Source organism: Mauremys reevesii, linkage group 7 (assembly GCF_016161935.1).
Source record: "Mauremys reevesii isolate NIE-2019 linkage group 7, ASM1616193v1, whole genome shotgun sequence".
Classification (NCBI taxonomy): Eukaryota; Metazoa; Chordata; order Testudines; family Geoemydidae; genus Mauremys; species Mauremys reevesii.
In genome coordinates this window covers 67,912,600-67,928,923 of record NC_052629.1, presented here as the reverse complement: position 1 = coordinate 67,928,923, position 16,324 = coordinate 67,912,600, and the positions used below count along the sequence as shown (strand labels likewise).

Sequence of the window (16,324 nt, the reverse complement as noted above, 5' to 3'; positions counted from 1 at the left end):
GGCCTGGGAAGATGCCTATATCGTTATACTGCCCTATTCCTGTACACTATAATGGCAGGGTCAGACAACTCCTTGCAGCCCCCCAAAGTCAAATCCTGCACAGCTGCTTGCAAGAGCTGCACCTCTCCAGACCCAGCGCTGCTTGCCACTTGAACCTAGAACATCTGAAGGAACCTACAGTGGAGATAGCTGGGGCAGGTGCTTGGTCTAGAATGCTGGAGGAGACAGACAGTGCCTGGTTAGGTTTTTATCTTTTGACAGTGACTAACAAACCCATTCTACCTCCACAAGCATAAACTAGCAAGTTCACCAAGTTTCAGCCTCTTTCCCCCCAACAATCACCCAAAACAGATTCCACGAAGCTTGTAGCAGTGGAAGAGGATAGCAAAGCCTGTGAAATGCCTGTAATGCAAATCACAATGTGCACAGTGACACACACAAAACAAAGATAAACACAAGGCACAAACCAAACTGGGCATAGAACAGAAATGCCACAACAGGCAGAAAAGATCAGAAGGTCCATGAATGTTTGCAGAGCAGGGCTCAAGGCTTTGCACGGCCCTTTCCCACTTTTCCACTAGTATTCCCTGTGCCCCTCTCCCTTACTTCGCTCACACACTAAGGTTACCTTAATTGTCTTCTGAGGAGGAGGGCCCGGTAGCCTCAACACCCAGTCTGTAGGGGACTCAGTGGTGCACTTCCTAGCGCGTCCAGGTGGCTGCTCCCCCATCTCGCAGAGCCTTGCAAAGGGTGGCAGCAGCAGACACATAGAGCCGGTGCTTTTCCAAGTCTCCTGGGGCTCAGAGAATAGTCTGACTTTCCTATCACCAGCAGGGTGTGAGAGAGAGAACTGTAGGAAAGCGGTCGGTCATGACAGGGGTTAACTGGGTTATCCAGAGTATTAAGGAATGGAGCTATGCTCAATGCCTTCTTTACTTCCTGTTCAATCAATGGGAGTTTGCTCCCCTACTCTGTTGTGATGTAGTTAAAATAAAACAGAAAGGTCCCAGCCTGCAGCCCTTAGCGATCTCTGTACAAAAGGATCCGTCTGCATCTTCATCTCTGCTCGAATGAGCTGCAGGAGCCTATGGCACCAATAACAATTAGAGCAAATCCATCCTGGCAACCCTGCTGTGTGCGATAAGGCTGGATGCATGGGTTAGTGGTACCTAGCCTCAGGGTCTGTTACCAGGGACCACACATCCAGAGGGCATGAATCAGGACTGTGTCTTGCACATTCCCTCCAGTGTGTACACAGTGGGTGTGTACCACGTGCAACTGGCATATGCAGTATTGCCTCCGTAGGGGCTTATTGTTTCCAGAGAGTATTCAGAACAGAGGACAGCTGCTCGAGTGAAGTGCAAGGGCTGAAGTTTATTGAGGAAGGGGAACAATGGGGGGAGTGGAATTATCAATAAGGCAAACAGATCCAACATTTTACAGAACACAGAATGAGACAGATGGTTCCCAGAATTCTCTGGTTCCTGGCTGGCCTTTCGAGATCCCAAAGTCCCTCATACCTTACAAGTGACCCTATGATTCCTAGCAGAGGCTGCATGTACATGGCAGAAGTACGGCACTGTGACACCGACTGAGTTAAACAATAGTCCAAATATGCCCAAGGGGCAGGGCTGGCTTTAGGAAGTGTGGGGCCCAATTCAAACAGTTTCGACGGGGCCCCAGCAGGGATGACTTAAAAAAACAAAACCAAAAAACCACCACCACATGGGGCTTGTACTCACCAGGCGGTGCTCCATGTCTTCGGCGGCACTTCGGCAGCGGGTCCTTCACTTGCTCCAGGTCTTAGGCGGCACTGAAGGACCCACCGCCAAAGTGCTGCCGAAGTCCCAGAGCAAGCGAAGGACCCGCTGCTGAAGACCCAGAGCACTGCCAGGTGAGTAAAAATTAAAAAGGCGCCTCTAGCCAGGGAAGGGATACTCACTGGGCGCGGGGCCCTCTTAGGCATGGGGCCCAATTCAGGGGAATTGGTGGAATAGGCCTAAAGCCGGCCCTGCCAAGGGGTAAGAAGAGGGTGAAAGATCCTAAGGCTGCAAGTTTTGGGGTCTGATCCCCAGCTGGTATAGACTAGCTCAGCATCGTGCTGAGGATCGAGCCCTTCATTCTCACTAGTGGGGAGCAAGGGGGCAGAAACTCATTTCCAATAAAGAGCCATGAAACATTTTGCAAGTTTTTATTGAGTCCCGGTCTCTCTTATCTCAGTTTCCACTGCCTGAATTCCGAGCCTGTCTGCACACCTTTAACAAATACACAGATACAAGTTACACTGTGGAGATAGGAGTGGAAAATATACTTTGGATGCAAAAATGCTCCTCTAAATCCTAAATTGCCAAAGTTGCATCTGAATTTGCTTTCTGACATTCAGCTTAGTGATGATTTTTGCCAAGGTCTGCATGAGCAAGGGCCGGTCAGGAACACTGATAGGACAGGTGGGTGCTGATTTACAGGGAGTCTCCACCAACAGCCTGAGGGGTGAGATGGGGGCTGGTGAGAAGTCCCCGCTAGTCCTTGCCTCATCCTTGCTGTGTGCTGATTTTGGAGTCAGGTATAAGATGCTGTGCCTCCATGTATAAGAACTGGGTTCAGTCCATCAGCAATTGTGTGTTTCTGGTCCATGCTTGGTCTCCAGGGGACAGAACCTCCCCACGGACTCTCCAGTCAGACCCCTCCTGTCCGTAGACTTTTTTACTCTGTTCCTTTGTGGGAAAGTATAATGCCTGTATGCATCTGCTGACGCTCTCCCTACAGATACACAGAACAAACACCCACGAGCTACAGCACTGGGTAGAGGGCATTTATAAGGGCCTGCCAACTCCCAAATCCCTCTGCTGAACCCAGAGGGAACTCCTGGGTCACCAGGCCTAGGAAACTCCCATCCAAAAGAGAAAGAGCAGCCACTGCTTGGGAGGGGCGCTGGCAGTTCCCTGGAATTGGCTGTTGGGCTGCTGTTCACCTCACCCTCTCGTCCCACTGCCACCCCACCCCACCCCACGCTCCCCACTGTGCTTAGCCTCTCTCACCCCACTACTCTCTCTACCTGCCTCTTCCTGTATCCCTCCTCTTACCCCAACAGCCCTCCCCAACCTGGTAAAACCCCAACATCCTTGACAGATAAATACAAACCAACATCTGTCTGCACCAACAGAGACATGGCAGTGCCCTCCCCTGTGCTGCCATCACCCCAATCTCCCTGCTGCTATGCTGTAACCCAATGCCACACCCTGGGTCCGGCTTTGTCTTCTTAGGCAGTCAGCTCTTTGCAGCAGTGGCCATTCCTCCCTTGGTGCTGGAGGGGCACGATCCTGACCAGAGCTCTGCCAAGTTATAAACAGTAACTCAGGAGCAGTCCCTCCCCCAGGGAAGGCAGGGGAGCATCTCCGGGTTAGCTTCTATAGGCAGGAATCCAATGGTAGCATGTGTTATTGTTGTATGGTAGAGGCCCCAGCTGAGATGGGCCAGGCTCTGTGCAAAGATGTAGCGAGAGACAGGCGCTGCCTCAAAGAACTTACACCCCACACAGACACAGGCCGGGAATGTGAATGGAGGCATAAGAAGCACCACAATTTTCCCAAGCTCTCCAGCAGGCCAGTGGCCAAGGCAGGAATAGAAGCCAGGTGTCCTGACTCCCAGGCCAGTGCCCTACACCCTAGGCCACGCTGCCTCCCTGGCGCTATCTGTACTTTTGCTCCTGTGAGCAGGATCCGAGTCCCATGCAGGGTCCATTGCACTGCACTGCCTTGGGTGACAGTTATCTTGTGCATGACTTGGCTCCTTAGCTACTGTGCTTAGCTTTGTGCAGCAGAATCTGTCCCTGTCATATTGGGCTGCAGCAAAAGATGGACTCTTTTAGCCTCCCAAAAGATGGACTCCTCTAGTCTCCCAAAGCTAGAAGCCCAGGAACATGGTCATTTGGCCCCCTCTGAGTAGTTTGAGGAAGGGTCCAACTAGGTTTCATACACAGAATCCAGGCTTCCAAGGAACCACCCCATCCGCAAGGGCCTTGCTTTTTCCACAAGGACCCCCCCTCCCCTTAGGGGGAGCTGTTACAGGGAAGGAAGGGGGGGGGGGTGATTTCTTGGAAGTTTGGCTTCTGCGGTGGCTGAAGGTCTCTGCCACAGAAGAGGGTGTAGGGCCAATCCCTGTGAACTGAGCCTGCGGAATCCACTCTGTAATGCCCAACTCTGCAGGCTTCTCAGCTCTAGTGACAACAAGTCCCAGTAGCCGTAGCTGTTCTCAAGTGCTGAGACGGTCCCCTGGCTTTTGCAGTGCTAGACACTTCCAAACGATACCCCTGCCATTAACAGCTGGATTCCTCCAGCGGGTCTCCCTCTCACTGATACCAGCCCAGAGACAGAAATACCAACACTGGGCCCACAGGTGAATCTGTTCCCTGCATGCCGGGCTCTGGAGCTCTGAGAAATACCAGCCTTGTGAATGTGTGGTCCTGGAGGACGGAAGGTTGGGGTGATCCCTGCAGAGCGGGGTTATCCTTCTTTCCACTTAATATCCCCCCAGAGGCTTTTCCTAGGGTTAACCATTCGGCTCAGTTTGCGCATAGTCACTGTATGACTGGATTCCTGCATGACTGCTGCTGCTTGGGCTGAAAGGTTAGTGCTTCATACAAGCCTTGAGGCCCAGGAAGTGTTGGCAATAAAGTCTGATATGAATCCTTATCCACACTTGCTAGTCCTGATAACACTTGACTCAAAACCCCACACAGCTGCTGTATAGCTCCATGTCGGGTGCACAGAAATCTTGCCCTTTCATTTCAGAACTAAACTTATAATTGGGTAATCATTTTAATGATGTCCACCTCTGTAAAATCATTCTGCAGAAACCTCTATCAGAGCTATTTGCATCATTGTGTTTGCTCAAGAACTGGCACTGCAAACAACTCATCTTCACACCCTAGATAAGTTTATATAAATATACTGCAAACAGACTTCCCATAGGCTGTCTGCTCCTTTGAGACCAAGGACTTTGCAAGAATGGTAAGGTTGTTGTGTTTCATATTTTAAAAGGTGGCTGCACATTGCTACTGATTTTAAAGTAGATATTTGGGGCCTGATTTGAGAAGTGCTGGGTGCCAATAGCTCTAAATGACATAAATAGAAGATTGCAGGTACTTAGCAACTCTGGAAAAAAATCAGACCCCAGATGATTTTACCTGCAAAGAGACTAAAAAGTTTTGAATCAGGCCTTTGCATTATAACCTTGTTTTCACATGCTCATAACTTTTGGAAAAATTCTCTTTGCTGGCTGAAATCATCCCTGCTTACTCTCAGCCCAGAGTTGAATGTTGTGTGTTTATTGCAGGGAGTTTAGCCCAAAGCTGTCCAGCTGTTTCAGAGTTAAGGAGAGGAGAACATTTTCCCATTTTAAGTGAATGTTTCTCTGCATTTTTTTAGTTACCCTCAGCTCAAATATAGCTGAACTTTACCCCTGGACATTTCCAATCTCACTCCAAGTTAGGCCCTTCCTTTGTTTAAAACTCTCCCCAAACCCTTGAGTGAAAGAGGCTTCAAGTCTTGATTTCACACTTGCTTAACAGTATCATCCATCCCAACTGTAGGGAAAGTTACCAGGGCCCTGTCCATATTTCACTGAAATCAGCAGGAAGACTCCCATTGACTTTAGAGGGTTTTTACTCAAATACTTCGGGCAGCTGTAAGGGATAAATCCTGTCTACTGGCTGCATGGGGAGAACTCCACTGCCGTTTTGCTGTGCAAGGAGACTTAGGTTCCATGGGGTGTATGTATGAGAATCCAAGCTCCATGAGGGAGGCTGGGGATGAGGCAGGGCGGTTAGTGCTTGGTTAATATCCTACCTTTGTAAAGATATCTTCAATATTATTCTCTATCCCTTTCCTAATACAGTCTAGCACCCCATTAGCTCTGGTTGGACTGCTGCTGCCCATTGAGCAAATGGTTTACACTGGACTGTCCACAGCAGCACCCCGCCTAATCTCCGCCTCTTCTCCACCTCCTCCCCTAAGCGTGCGGCTCCCCACTCCTCCCCCCTCCCTCTTGGAAAATGCTAAGCGCCGCCAAACAGCTGTTTGGCGGCAGGAAGTGCCTGGAGGTAGGCAGAGGAGCAGGGACAGTGGAGGAGGGGAGCTTGACGGCCATAAGATATAAATCTGGGGGGGGCATGGGGAGCTTGGTGGGCCACAGCAAATAACTCCACGGGCCGCTGCGTGTTTGAGACCCCTGCTTTAAGGGAATAATGTGCCACCTTATCATCTCAAATACTTATTCAGACACTTCAGTTTAAACACTCTGATTAGATAAAACCGCAAAACAAGTGTATTAACTGCAAGGAGATTGATTTTAAGTGAGTACATAAAAAAGTCAGAAATGGTTACAAGGAAAACAAAGATAAGATGTTTACTAATGTCTAATTTGACAATCTATATTAGAGTCAAACAAAGCTTCTCACCACATGCTCCAGTAGATTACTGACCAAACTCTTGGGTCAGGACCCCTCCCTCAATGGCTGCTTCCTTTGTCTCTTCAGGTGCAGTGAAATGTGATGTGCCTCTTGTTTATAGCTTCAGTCCCCCTCTTGACAAATATTTCCAGATGAGGACTTGGAGCCTAAGGCAGTGTCTACACTGCCACTTTCAGCGCTAAAACTTTAGTCCTTCAGGGGTGTGAAAAAACACCCTCCTAAATGACAAATGTTTTAGTGCTGAAAAGTGCCACTATAGACAGCGCTTTATCGCCGAGTGGTTTTTTTTTATCACTGGGAGAGTGCTCTCCCAGCAATAAAGCGTGACTACACTGCCCATGTCACAGCGCTGCCGCGGCCATACTGTAACATGGGCAGTGTAGACATACCCTTAGAGTCTATGTGTAAGGATATTCTATGATCATTTTGTCACTTGTTGAACTTCCTTTGTTTTCCCTTTCCTGCTTGATGACGCTGTTTACTGCTTAAATGCGAAATAAACAGAGTGCACAATACCTTGTTTAGAACAGACCTGTCTGCCAATTTCTGTTTGGGCAGGGCTGTGGGTTTTGGAACATGTGTTAATAACGCAGTCTTACAACTTCACATACAATGTTGCCAATAGTTTATCAGGACAACTCTGACTAGCAAATTATGAGTTTCCAAAAGATACCTCGCAAGGCATCCTTTGTACAAAGATGATTTACAATCGCATGTAGGGTGTGAACACAGGGATGCATTCCATCACATGGGTTGTGCATATGGTTTGTTTTGTTCCTGCCAGTGGGCATTACGCTGCAATGAATGTTTGCCAGTTTTTTTGCTGCATTTACAAACAGGGCCGGTGCAAGGATGTTTTGTGCCCTAGGCGAAACTTCCACCTTGCACCCCACCCCGCCCTGAGGTGCCCCCCCCCGTGGCAACTCCCCCCCTCCGCCCTGAGGCGCCCCCCCTTGCAGCAGCTCCCCACCCCCCACCCTCTACCCTGAGGCACCCTCCCCTGCCCCAGCTCACCTCTGCTCCGTGCAAGCTGGTGCTGCTTCACTTCTCCTGCCTCTAAGGCTTGCAACACCAATCAGCTTAGGCGCCGCAAGCCTGGGATGCGGGAGAAGTGAAGCAGCCACGGTGTGCTCAGGGAGGAGGAGGCGGGGCAGGGGTGAGCTGGGGCGGGGAGTTCTCCTGCGTGCCACCGCCCCCACCCTTACTTGCTGCAGGCAGCCCTCCCTGGGCTCCCCTGCCCCAGCTCCCTCCGCCTAAATGCCGTCGGTGACCGGGGCAGCCAAAGATCCGGCCACCGAAGTTACTGCTGAAGAAAATGGCGCCCCCCCAAATCCTAGCGCCACAACCAGAATCAGAGGAAAATATTATAATCCTCCGAAGACTAAAACTATTGTGTGCCAGAGGCAGAGAACAGAAGAAACCTAGGTGTCCAGTGCCTGAGGACCCATATTATATGAAATACACCCAGATAATCCCAGGAAGGGACCCATCTCCCATACTGTAGTGGAAGGTGAAAAGAACCCCAAGGTTCTGACCTAGGGAAAATTACTTCCTCACCGCAGATTTCAGGAACTGTTAGACCCTGAGCATATGAGCAAGAACCAGTCAGCCAAGCACCTGAGAGAATAGTCAGAGCTCTGGGCCATCCCTGTCCAGTGTCCCATCTTTAGCCATGGCCATCCCTGGTGCTTCAAAGGAAGGAAAGAGAAACCACAGTAAAAACACCTCTCCTTCACCCCACCATAATATACTGCAGGGGGAGGGTGGGGAGATTCCCTTCCTGCAGGTGACCAGCTGAAGCCCTGAAGCATGAAATTTTAGGAACATTAAGCATGTACTGGAAAGGACCCCTTGGATTGCTGAGCCCTGCCCTCCACCATTTCAAGGAGCCCCATTGTACAATTCCACTCAGACATTTAGCAAGCTGCAGCAACCAGAGCCAGAGGGGCCAGAGAAGCAGCCCAGGATGCAGGTCAGAGCTGTGAGCAGAGTCACAGAAGCAGCCTGCAAAGCAGACCTGCCCTGGGAGCAGAGCTACAGCAACCAGAGCCAGAAGGGCCAGAGAAGCAGCCCAGGGAGCTGAAGGCAGAGCAGCAGCAGCCGTGCTGAGGCAGAGTGGAGCTGGAGCAGTCCAGAGCTGGGTGCTGTGAGCAGCTGGGGAGAGCAAGGGGGACCCTGGGCAGTGGGCCCAGCACAGGTAGACACCTCAGCTAAGAGGCTCTGCAGGCCGGACTTGGAGGGGGATTGTAACCCTGACAGGGCAGGGGCGATGCGGGGAAGAAGGGTCCTGCCACCTAGAGCCTGTGGCCACCGCCAGAGCAAGTGTCCAACCCGCAGCATCCCTGCAGCACAGCCAGGGCCTGAGAAGGAGGCCTGGGACCTACAAGGAACAGACTGTGAACAGCCCTGACATCCCAGAGACACTGTTTGTGATGTTCCCTGCCACAGAGCGGGGTGATGTGTTTTCCTTTAACCTTTCCCATTTTTCCTTATTCTTTTTTTTAAATTAATTGTTAATTAAACAACTTGTATTTGCTTTAAATTGTATGAAATGATCAGTGGGTCAGGGAGGTGCCCAGTGCAGAGAGAGTACCCCAGAGTGGGGACACCCTAGCCCCTGTCCTAAGTGACAGCAGGGTTGGGGGTCGAGCCCCCCAGGAATCCTGGGCCTAGCCTTGTTGGGGTTACGAGGACTCTGCCAGACAGGAGAGTGGAAGGGGAGTCCTCGAGGGCAGGGAGGCCTCTGGGTAAAGGAAGTGGGAGCGAGGACTCAGATCCTTTTGCTAGCCCACTTCACTGGGGTAGTGCAGAAGCCAGGAAAGTTCCCCACAATAGTGGGACCATTCCCCCGCTTACATATAGCTCTCGTTGCTGTAGCATCTAAGAACCAACATGGTTCAGTTCAAGAGCTGGCAATGGATTTCAGAATGCCTCACCCCCCATTTCTTGCTCTAACCAGTAGGCTACAATCCATCCCTTAACTCAACAGCAACCCTGTGAAAGAGGCAATGCCTAGCACTGATGTCTCATGAGAAATCTTCTAGGTCTTTGAGACAGCACAGCAGCCGAAGGAGTGGAATTCTGCCACTTTTCTTGTCATTATACCGCATCTGTCTCCATCTCTAAGATATGTAAGCTTGTCTTGAAGGCCTCGCACTGCTAGCACATCAGCAGAAACGATGTTTGCTGATTGCCGGTGTGAGCAGCACTGACCAAAACTCAGAATTTCTGATTCGGGGGACATTTCATTGTGCTAAAATTTGGCTTCATTCTTAATTTGAACAAAACCAAATTAAAACATTTCCTGCAAACCAGAAATTCCATAAAATATTCATTTTGGAAATACTGGCAGGTGAAGTTCCTGAAATGAAACATGTTCCCCAGGCCTAAGCATGATTCTCATCAGTTTCCCTGCTACACATCAGTGACTAGAGAGCCCCTAGGGTTTCTCGCTCCCAGCTCCGTGGCAGAGATCCTGGAAGCACAGAGGATCCCAGCTTGAGTCAGAGCTCTCAGGGCTTCCTACTTCACCCTGAGATTCCCCAGCCCTGGGGCAATCTACATGATGGGGATACTCCAGAGCCAAAGACCCTGGAATTCCATGCAATCCACCAGTGTGGTAGGAAACCAAACCATTTTCTGTCGGAACTGTGCCTGTGGTTTATCCAAACTCAGCGCTTAATTTGTGCCGGGGCTTGCCAGGGCTGAGCCTTGGCACCTCTAGGCTTGGCAGTTTATAATCCCAGCACCTCTGGGCTCGCTGCGTCAGCTACAAACATAAACATTACTTGAGCCCCAGCACTCCATTGCTGAGCCCCAGCACCTCTTTCATTACAAATTAAGCAGTGAGCAAACCTGATACGTTTCCCCAGAAAATGTTGGGGTCAACAATTGGCACTTCGATCAGAACATTCCCAACCAGCTCTAGGAGGGAGACTGTCAGAGAGCTTCCAATCCAGCCACACAAACAAAGTGAAACTTTATTTAGTGCCTTGCTGAGCCAAAACTTCCTATTACCGACTGGACAAATTTCAGGAACTTCTTCAAAAATCTCTCCAGAACAGACTTATATATATTAAAATTGCTCAGTATTAGGCCTTGCAAAATACTTGTTTTCACACAGTGTATAATTTCACTGCAAAAAATTTCCCACAGGTTCTGAGCCCTTTGAAAGCTCACATTTTACAACAGTAAATCAAAGATTCAGGTTTCCCAAGCTGGTAGCCCTATCTTGCAGTATTTGTTTTAAACTTGCTATCTGGGTGCATTCGAGAGAACTACCTGGCTAAATGTGGGTATATTTATTGAATGCCTGCAGGAATCCATCACGAGATTAAGACACTGGCTATAATTTTATGAATTCTGTTTGTTTGCTATGAGCTGCCCAGGTTTATATTATCATTATTATTATTATTATTATTTGTACGTCCTCTTTGGAACTATCTCCTTTTTGAATTTTGTTTTGTACCAAGATTTTTCCTGTTTGTTTCTATAGAAATGAACAAGCTTTAGCTGGTAACTATCAAAAAGCCACATAATCCTTGTCACGGGCCTTATTTCCCTCTTACAGAAGTGTTTCCTGGGTTTCCTTCTTGCCATTGGCATCTTGGTGACACTATGTGACGCAGACTGTTATTTTCTACCAGCTGGCCCACAGAAACCTACTACAGGTGAGAACCACAACAGCTTTTTGGATTGCTCTATATTAGCTGACTGCCACTGTGAATAGCCGGGAAGCGTATGAAAGAGGGGAATGTAGGGTACCAAACAAAATTATGTTTTTAGAGTGACAGGTAGCTGTAGGGTGATCAGATTTCCCAATTTTATAGGGACAGTCTCGATTTTGGGGTCTTTTTCTTATATAGGCTTCTCTTACCCTCCACCCCCCGTCCTGATTTTTCACACTTGCTGTCTGGTTATCCTAGGTAGCTGGCAAGAGGAGTACACAAAGGCATCACACATGGCCAATTTCTAATGGATTTAGCTCAAGCAAGTAGCTTGTGTGCATTCTGATTCTGCGTAATGAGAGACTCATTCTAGCTGGAGTCTCCCAACTGTGTTCTATCTCCAAGGAATCAAAGACACGAGCCCAGAGTGTGCTCCTTCCAAAGCTGTGGGTCTCCAGAGGGGTTCCACTGATTTTGGAAGAGACGAAGTGATGCTGTCATCAGTTTGCATGTGCCAACTCCCATCGGAATTGATGGTAGTTTTGAATGCATCACAATGGCAGGATATGATCCTAGCTAGTTTACTGCTTATTGTCACAAAAGATTCATCCCAGAAGTGCAGAAAAAGGAGAAAAGAAGCTCATGCTCTTAAAGATAGATAAAACACAGAGGATAGGTCCATCAATGGCTATTAGCCAGGATGGGCAGGGATGGTGTTCCTAGCCTCTGTTTGCCAGAGGCTAGGAATGGGTGACAGGGGATGGATTAGTTGATGATTACCGGTTCTGTTCATTCCTTCTGGGGCACTTGGCATTGGACACAGTCAGAAGACAGGATACTGGGCTAGATGGACCTTTGGTCTGACCCAATATGGCTGTTCTTATGTTCTAAGTAATAAATGAGACTGAAATGTCATTCAGGTGGGCATAAGAGTGGAATTAATGGCACTCTGCCTGCAGAAACCTGAAGTTTATTTGCAACATGTACAGACACGGTGAAGTTTTTAGTCCAATGTTGAAGTTTAAGTGAAAGGTCAGGTTTTATTTTGTTTTATTTGTGTATTGCAGGTTGTATTGAAGATGGAAAACTATATCCATATGGTGCCACTTGGATTAAGGACTGCTACCGTTGCAACTGCAACCAGCGCGGAATAGGCTGTTGCTCCATGTAAGTTCAACAGAACCCAGTAGCAATGTTTTCAGTGTGAAAACCACAGTGACCCTCTTGCCATCCATACTCTGAATGAACAAACTCCCCATGTCACAACTCCACCAAGGGCTGTTTTCCTGGTCTTCATCATAGCCTTGGAGAAAGTCACTTGATCATTCATAATCTTGTCTTGAGTGTTGGCTTTACCACCCATTAGGCCTATGGCTGCATTCTCCTTAGCTTACATCTTACCCCCTGGTGCTGGAGGCAACCTCGCTGGACACTCATCTTGTTGCACGGCTGTATGTTGCATGGCTTTTTTAGAACTTCTTGTGACACTGGCAAATCTCTGGTTTACATTGGGGAGGAAGATAGTCACAGTTGGCTAAAACCACACAGGAAGTAATGAAAAATAATTTGTCCAGCTGAAATGATATGGGGTGTTTAAGCTTGAAAAATGGAGTTAATTGAAATTGGGTCTAGTACTGCTCCCTTTGTGAAAAAAGCCCAGTGGATTTTTGATGATCAGAGGGGATGTAATACTTCAATTTTTCAGAGAGGCAGGATGGTCCAGTAGTTAGCATTCTCATGTAGTACTTTGGTAAACCCACGTTCAATACCCTGCTCTGACACAAATGTCATGTGTAACCTTGGGCAAAATTGTCTGGGCCCAGATCCTCAAGAAGGCACCTAGGTTCCATTCATACAACGGATGTTAGGAGCCCACTATCCTTGAGAGTTTGGACCTGAAGCTCACAGAGACTTATTTCTCTAGCCATAAGATGAGGCTAGTAGCGCTTCCCCAGCTCTCAGCGGTGTCGGGAATGTTAGCAGTTGTGAGGTTTTCAGATGTCACGGTGATGGGGGACATCTAGCGTTCCCACTGAAGTAAATCTCTGCTGCAATGTCTACAAAATGCTCAACATTCGCTAGACAGCTGGTTTGCTGGGATCATTGCCTATCTTGCTGACTAATATCACTTCCTTGTTCTATTTGTTTTATCCCTTGTTTATCTGTAGCCTCACACTGAGCTTGTAAACTCTCTGAGGCAGGGGCTTTCTCTAGTTACAGGGCGTTTTGGTTTAAAACAAATTGCCAGTTCAAAGCTAGCAAGGACACACCTGGAAAGCTGTCCCATGACCTGGTGATTGATTGTGTTTAGCTGTTGTCAGAGTTAGCCTGACATGTCTCACACCAATGCTTGTTTTCCTTCCCAATGCTAGCTCTGCTCGTCCTGCTGGCTTTGATGAAGAGAAATGTAAACTCACCTTCCATAAGGAGTCCTGCAGCTATTCGCTGGTGCAGAAGGACAATCCCTCTAAATCTTGTCCATTCACGGCCATGGTGGGTTGAGGAATAACCTCCTTGGAAGAATCTACTTTCCAGGTTTAAGTCACTCATGGAATAATTCCTTTCTTTGATCCTAGTAATTGTAGATGCGTTTTAAGATTTGCCACCAGCATGCTGTACTTTCCCTATCAACTGTGTAACCTTCTTTATTCTCGTATCTTGGAGATCAGCATTGTTTTTATATAATTCTAGGTCTGTCATCGTAACTGAATTCTGCCCACAGATCTTGTCTGATGAATGATTAAATAAAACAGCCAGGTAAAGCATCAAAAAAGTCTGAGTTTTTTCCTTCTTAAGAAATGATGGGGTCCCTTCTTCTCCCTCCTTCCCAGTGGTGAGCTCCAGCTGGTTTGCAGGAACCGGTTGTTAAATTTAGAAGCCTTTTTAGAACCAGTTGTTCCAGGACAACCAGTTCTAAAAAAGCTTTTACATTTGACAAAGGCTCGAGCAGCTGTCCACCCAGCCCCCGGCCCCAGCTCACCTCCTGCTCTCCCCTAAACGCTCCGCCCTCCTTCTCCTCCCCATCCCCTGCTTCCCGCGAATCAAATGTTCGCGGGAAGCCTGAAACAAGGAGCAGGCAGGTAAACTGGGGGGGGGGGGTGGACGCGCGGAGGGCTCCAGGGAGGCACGGCGCGCGCGGCCCAGTCCGGCTCCCCCTGGCCCTGGCCGAGCGCCCCCTGCTCAGGCTGGTCCCGGGCGAGCGGCTCCGGCCTGGCTCAGGAAGTCGGGCCCCACGGCACCGGTCCAGGTGCCGGCTGAGCGGCTCCGGCCCGGTGAGTCGGGCCCCATGGTGCCGGTCGCAGTCCCAGTGGAGCGGACCCGGTCTGGGCCCCAGGCAGTGTGGTAAGGGGGCAGGGAGCAGGGAAGGGGTGTTCTGTGGGTTGTGCGGGGGGGGGGGTCGATAGGGGTCGGGGCGGTCAGAGTGCAGGGAACAGGGGGATTGAATGGGGGCAAGGGTCCTGAGGGACAGTCAGGAAGGAGCAGGGGTTGGATGAGATGGTGGGGAGCAGTCAGGGACAGAGAGAAGGGGTGGTTGGATGGGGCAGGCATTCCGGGGGGCATCAGGAATAAGAGGAGGAGTTGGATGGGGTGGCAGAGGGCAGTTAGGGGACAGGGAAGGGGGGTGGATGGGGCAGGGGTCCTGGGGGTGGGGTGTCAAGGAACATGGGGTTTGGATGGGGCAGGAGTCCCGGAGGCGGGGGAAGGGCACGACCCCCTCATGGGGTGAGGAGGAGGGAACTGGTTGTTAATATTTTGGCAGCTCATCACTGCTCCTTCCTATTAGATGGCCAGGGAGTGACAAGGGGAGCACCAGCATTCCTGGAACACTTATAATAATTGGTGAGCTGCTTTGGAAGATGATACTTAGAATTCCCCAGACAGTATCATCTGCACTGTTTGTCAGGTTCAGCTCCGACTGCAAAAGAACCAAAGGTGAAACCCAGCCTCCGGTGACACCAATGCAAAACATCCATTGATTTCAACAGGGCCAGGGTTTCAGCCCAGAGACATGGGCTCCTGATGTGACTGTCATGACTACTGCTGCTTATCCCACAAAAGGACAATACGAGGAACCCACCTCGGCCCACTTGGGTCCCAAGGAACCATGTTTACTAACCATACAAAAACGTGCAAGGCCCAGCTAGATACACACTGCTCTGATTGGGGTCTGGCAGCTTCTAAACCAGAACACAGTAGGCGCCATGAGAGGGCTCAAACAATTTAAAGGGATAGTTCTTGTCACATGGTGACAAGGCCTCTATGAGAGAGCAGGGCCAGTGCTCATGTGCTGCATCAGCTGACCCAGATTAGGTTTTATAAGACACTGAGTCAGAGCGAGGGAGCTGCGGGAAGCAGGAATTCCAGAGATCCCTGGGAGAGGAAAAATCCTCCAGGCCTGTAGGTCAGACTGAGCAGAGGAACTGTCTGTTTTGCTTAAGACTGGGACAGCAAAGCTGCCTAGAAGAGGCTTTGGGCATGGCTGCGGGTCCTCTGTGGCCTGGGAAGATGCCTATATCGTTATACTGCCCTATTCCTGTACACTACAATGGCAGGGTCAGACAACTCCTTGCAGCCCCCCAAAGTCAAATCCTGCACAGCTGCTTGCAAGAGCTGCACCTCTCCAGACCCAGCGCTGCTTGCCACTTGAACCTAGAACATCTGAAGGTACCTACAGTGGAGATAACTGGGACAGGTGCTTGGTCTGGAATGCTAGTGGAGGAGTTGCAGCTAGCCGGAGATGTTAGGAGTAACAAGAAGGGTTTCTTTAGGTATGTTAGCAACAGGAAGAAAGTCAAGGAAAGTGTGGGCCCCTTGCTGAATGAGGGAGGGAACCTAGTGACAGAGGATGTGGAGAAAGCTAGTGTACTCAATGCTTTTTTTGCCTCTGTCTTCACAGACAAGGTCAGCTCCCAGACAGCTGCACTCTGCAGCACGGTATGGGGAGGAGGTGACCAGCTCTCTGTGGAGAAAGAAGTAGTTCGGGACTATTTAGGAAAGCTGGACAAGCACAAATCCATGGGGCCGGATGTGCTGCATCCGAGGGTGCTAAAGGAGTTGGCCGATGAGATTGCAGAGCCATTGGCCATTATCTTTGAAAAATCATGGCGATCGGGGGAGGTCCCGGACGACTGGAAAAAAGCTAATGCAGTGCCCATCTTTAAAAAAGGGAAGAAGGAAGATCCAGGGA

General features: G+C 49.5%; 1 protein-coding gene across 1 annotated transcript; it reads left to right on the top strand.

The window, feature by feature from the left end:
- The first annotated feature begins 4,878 nt into the window (after positions 1-4,878).
- On the top strand, positions 4,879-13,886 carry LOC120368860 (beta-microseminoprotein-like). The gene is made up of 4 exons (XM_039481531.1): positions 4,879-5,009; positions 11,040-11,139; positions 12,204-12,303; positions 13,509-13,886. The coding sequence occupies exons 1-4, from the start codon at positions 5,007-5,009 to the stop codon at positions 13,636-13,638; spliced, it is 333 nt and encodes a 110-aa protein (XP_039337465.1). The 5' UTR covers positions 4,879-5,006; the 3' UTR covers positions 13,639-13,886.
- Positions 13,887-16,324: the final 2,438 nt, after the last annotated feature.